General features: G+C 44.9%; 1 protein-coding gene across 1 annotated transcript in view; it reads left to right on the top strand.

Moving 5' to 3' along the window:
• LOC139385874 (lysophosphatidic acid receptor 6a) overlaps positions 1 to 3,191 on the top strand; it is a 3,992-nt gene extending 801 nt beyond the window's left edge. The window contains exons 1-2 of the mRNA XM_071131157.1: positions 1 to 2,515; positions 2,609 to 3,191. The exon at positions 1 to 2,515 is cut by the window's left edge and continues 801 nt beyond it. Of these exons, the coding sequence (XP_070987258.1) occupies positions 30 to 1,202 (1,173 nt within the window). The 5' untranslated portion in view covers positions 1 to 29 and the 3' untranslated portion in view covers positions 1,203 to 2,515; positions 2,609 to 3,191. The remainder of the gene's footprint in view (positions 2,516 to 2,608) is intronic.
• Positions 3,192 to 4,287: the final 1,096 nt, after the last annotated feature.

The following is a 4,287-nucleotide window of genomic DNA, read 5'->3' as shown; positions in this document are numbered from 1 at the left end:
CCTCAGTGTTCCCTTGCTTCCTCAACAACATGAACAATACCAACCTGATCCCACTGGCCATGTCGACAGACAACTTCACCCTGATGAAATACGGTCTCGGTGGGATTATCAGATCAAGCATCACTCCTTTGCTGCACCAACTCAACTCCTCCGTCTCCTCAGACAGTTCCAACTGCACCAAGAATGATGGCTTTAAGTATCCTCTCTACAGCACCGTCTTCAGCCTGGTGTTCATTGTGGGGTTGATCACTAACATGGCGGCCATGTATATATTCACCTGTACTCTCAAGTTGAGGAACGAGACGACGACCTACATGATCAACCTAGTGGTGTCAGACCTTCTCTTCGTCTTCACACTGCCTCTCAGGGTCTTCTACTTCCTTAACCAGGACTGGCCGTTCGGCGGGATACTCTGCAAGCTCTCCGTCTCATTATTTTATACCAACATGTACGGGAGTATTCTATTCCTCACTTGTATTAGTGTGGATCGGTTCCTGGCCATCGTTCACCCGCTCAGGTCACGGGCGTTGAGAACAAAGAGGAACGCTAAGATGGTGTGCGTGGCGGTCTGGGTTCTGGTGTTGGCAGGGAGTCTACCGACGGGGTTTAAACTGGAGACCACATCGCCACACCACAACCACTCCACCGCACGGTTCTGTTTCGAGAACTTCTCATCCAAGCAGTGGAAGTCCCACCTCTCCAAGGTGGTAATCTTCATCGAGACGGTGGGTTTCCTGATCCCCTTGCTCCTCAACGTGGTATGTTCCGTCATGGTTCTCCAGACCCTGAGGAGACCCCAGACCATCAGCCGCGGGGGGAAACTCAACAAAACCAAGATCCTTCGAATGATCGTGGTTCATCTCTTCATCTTCTGCTTCTGTTTCATCCCTTATAACGTCAACCTAGTCTTCTATGCCCTGGTTCGAACTGGGACGCTGAAGGGCTGCGCTTCAGAGACCGTAGTCCGAACTATCTATCCTATCGCTCTCTGTATTGCTGTGTCCAACTGCTGTTTTGACCCGATCATCTACTACTTTACCTCGGAGACCATCCAGAACTCTATCAAGAGGAAGTCCACGATCAGCCAGGCGTACGACATTAAGTTCTCTGAGGCACTGCAGAGTGAGACCAGCGCCAACTTCCACTGCAGCCTGAGGACACTGAAAGACAAGGTGTTTAGCAACACCGAGTCTTCTGTGTGACACTGGGGGGTGTGGAGGGACTGACTGGCTGGCTGGTTGACTGGTTAACTGACTGGCTGGCTGGTTGACTGGTTAGCTGACTGGCTGGTTGACTGGTTAGCTGACTGGCTGGCTGTATGGCAGGCTTACTGACTGACTGGATGGCTGGTTGACTGGTTAACTGACTGGCTGGCTGGTTGACTGGTTAACTGACTGGCTGGCTGGTTGACTGGTTAACTGACTGGCTGGCTGTATGGCAGGCTTACTGGCTGACTGGATGGCTGGTTGACTGGTTAACTGACTGGCTGGCTGTATGGCAGGCTTACTGGCTGACTGGATGGCTGGTTGACTGGTTAACTGACTGGCTGGCTGAATGGCAGGCTGACTGGATGGCTGGTTGACTGGTTAACTGACTGGCTTGCTGAATGGCAGGCTTACTGGCTGGCTGGATGGCTGGTTGACTGGTTAACTGACTGGCTTGCTGAATGGCAGGCTTACTGGCTCGCTGGATGGCTGGTTGACTGGTTAACTGACTGGCTGGCTGGTTGACTGGTTAACTGACTGGCTGGCTGAATGGCAGGCTTACTGGCTGACTGGATGGCCGGTTGGCTGGCTGGTTGTCTGTCTGTCTGGCTCCAACAGACAATAGGGATGTGGAGACTGGCTGGCTGGTTGCTAGCAGCAGCACACAGGGTCTCTAAATGGTTCTATCTATCTGTAGTTCTGGACTTAAGACTTGTGAATTTAATTGATACATGCAAATACACATACATACATTACACACGCAATGGATTAACATCAAACACAATGGATTATCAGCAAGCCTCTGGGAGACTTTGGAGACATTGGAAGGGGCTTGGAGGAAGAGGGCTGAGGCACCAGCAAGGAAAGAGGACATACGTATAGGATTTCAGTGTTTATCTCAGGGCTGCAACATGGACCAAGCCCCTGTGACTGTCCATGCTATATGTACCAGACAGTCTACAGTATACAGGTTGTCTTATTTGATCCCCTGTTAGTTAATATGTTAATTTAATATAACTAACTAACATCCCCTTGTGGAATTAGAACTGTTTTTGCACAACAATTGTGCCAGACAGAAGTTATTAAACTTCTGAAAAATATGAATTGGAATGGATTGTGATCACAGGAGAGAGAGAGAGTGAGAGAGAGAGAGAACGAGAGAGAGAGAGAGTGTGAGAGAGAGAGAACGAGAGAGAGAGAGAACGAGAGAACGAGAGAGAGAGAGAGAGAGTGTGAGAGAGAGAGAACGAGAGAACGAGAGAGAGAGAGAGAGAGAGAGAGTGAGAGAGAGAGAGAGAGAGAGAGAGAGAGTGAGAGAGAGAACGAGAGAGAGAGAGAGAGAGAGCGAGAGAGAGAGAGAACGAGAGAACGAGAGAGAGAGAGAGAGAGAGTGAGAGAGAGAGAGAGAGAGAGAGAGAGAGTGTGAGAGAGAGAGAGAGAACGAGAGAACGAGAGAACGAGAGAGAGAGAGAGAGAGAGAGAGAGAACGAGAGAGAGCGAGAGAGAGAACGAGAGAGAGAGAGAGAGAGAGAGAGAGAGAGAGAGAGAGAGAGAGAGAGAGAGAGAGTGAGAGCGAGAGAACGAGAGAGAAAGAGAGAGAGAGAGAGAACAGGACCGCTAACAGAGTGTAACATGTAGCTACCAATGAATCTGTTTTCATGGCAGCGATAACTTTACTACCATGACCTCGATTTCATTAAACTTGAGAAATATCAGGCTACGGATTGCTTTGTGTATCTCAGTGATGTTAGTTTTGATATTTTGTATCGTGTATGTATCTGAAAACAGGTGGGTCTAAGAAGTGTTTTGTGAGTATACAGTATACTGTGTGTGCCTGAAGAGATTTTTAAATCCTAAACTCATAGTAGGCACTTTGTTGTATATCGTCCCGTACAAGACAATGCACTGACACAGGAATCGGTTGTTTTATGTCACTAATCACCGCATGCCGGAAATAAAAAAAACAATTGAAAAAAAAATGCAAAAGTTTAATATTCATGTGAAAGTTATTGTTACAAAACTAAAAACGGAAACTGTTTTGTGTTTAACACCAAGATAGAATTGTCTCACTTCCGGAAATGTAACATCGCTAAGCAACAGTAGACTATAGCTGGAGATTTTTTTGTTGTTGTTGTAGATTTATCTTCACACACAATGGATAATGGGTTTATAAAAAGGAGGTTTTCAAAATACATTCTTCTTTTATAACCAAAATAAGACGTCAATATAATACAGTCAGTCACTTTAAACCAAGCATATAGCATACAGACAATCACTGTGCAGCTAATTATCCAAAACATCTAGTTCAACAGCTATAGACTAGTGACTGACTGTGAGAGAACACCTTGTAGTTTTTCCTGTTCTGTGGACAGAACTGTGTCATGTAGTTAAACAACATTGCAGTTTAGAGAGACAGAGTAGAGTAGGTAGATATTTCAGTTTAGAGAGACGGTAGAGATGGGAGACAGAGTAGTGTAATGATATCATTTAGCTAAACAACATTGCAGTTTAGAGAGACAGAGTAGAGTAGGTAGATATTTCAGTGTAGAGAGACGGTAGAGATGGGAGACAGAGAAGTGTAATGATATCATTTAGCTAAACAACATTGCAGTTTAGAGAGACAGAGTAGAGTAGGTAGATATTTCAGTGTAGAGAGACGGTAGAGATGGGAGACAGAGTAGTGTAATGATATCATTTAGCTAAACAACATTGCAGATTAGAGATAGTAGATTTCAAACTGAGTATTGGTTAACAGTCAAGAGAGGAGAGAAAGAGTAGAATAATGTCGGTGTGTATTAAAGACAGTAGAGTAATGTAGGTGTTTATTAAAGACAGTAGAGTAATGTAGGTGTGTATTAAAGACAGACAGTAGAGTAATGTAGGTGTGTATTAAAGACAGTAGAGTAATGTAGGTGTTTATTAAAGACAGTAGAGTAATGTAGGTGTTTATTAAAGACAGTAGAGTAATGTAGGTGTGTATTAAAGACAGACAGTAGAGTAATGTAGGTGTGTATTAAAGACAGTAGAGTAATGTAGGTGTGTATTAAAGACAGACAGTAGAGTGATGTAGGTGTTTATTAAA

The sequence above is a fragment of the Oncorhynchus clarkii genome, chromosome 27 (genome assembly GCF_045791955.1).
Source record: "Oncorhynchus clarkii lewisi isolate Uvic-CL-2024 chromosome 27, UVic_Ocla_1.0, whole genome shotgun sequence".
NCBI classification, from domain to species: Eukaryota; Metazoa; Chordata; class Actinopteri; order Salmoniformes; family Salmonidae; genus Oncorhynchus; species Oncorhynchus clarkii.
This window is presented reverse-complemented; position numbering and strand designations above follow the sequence as displayed.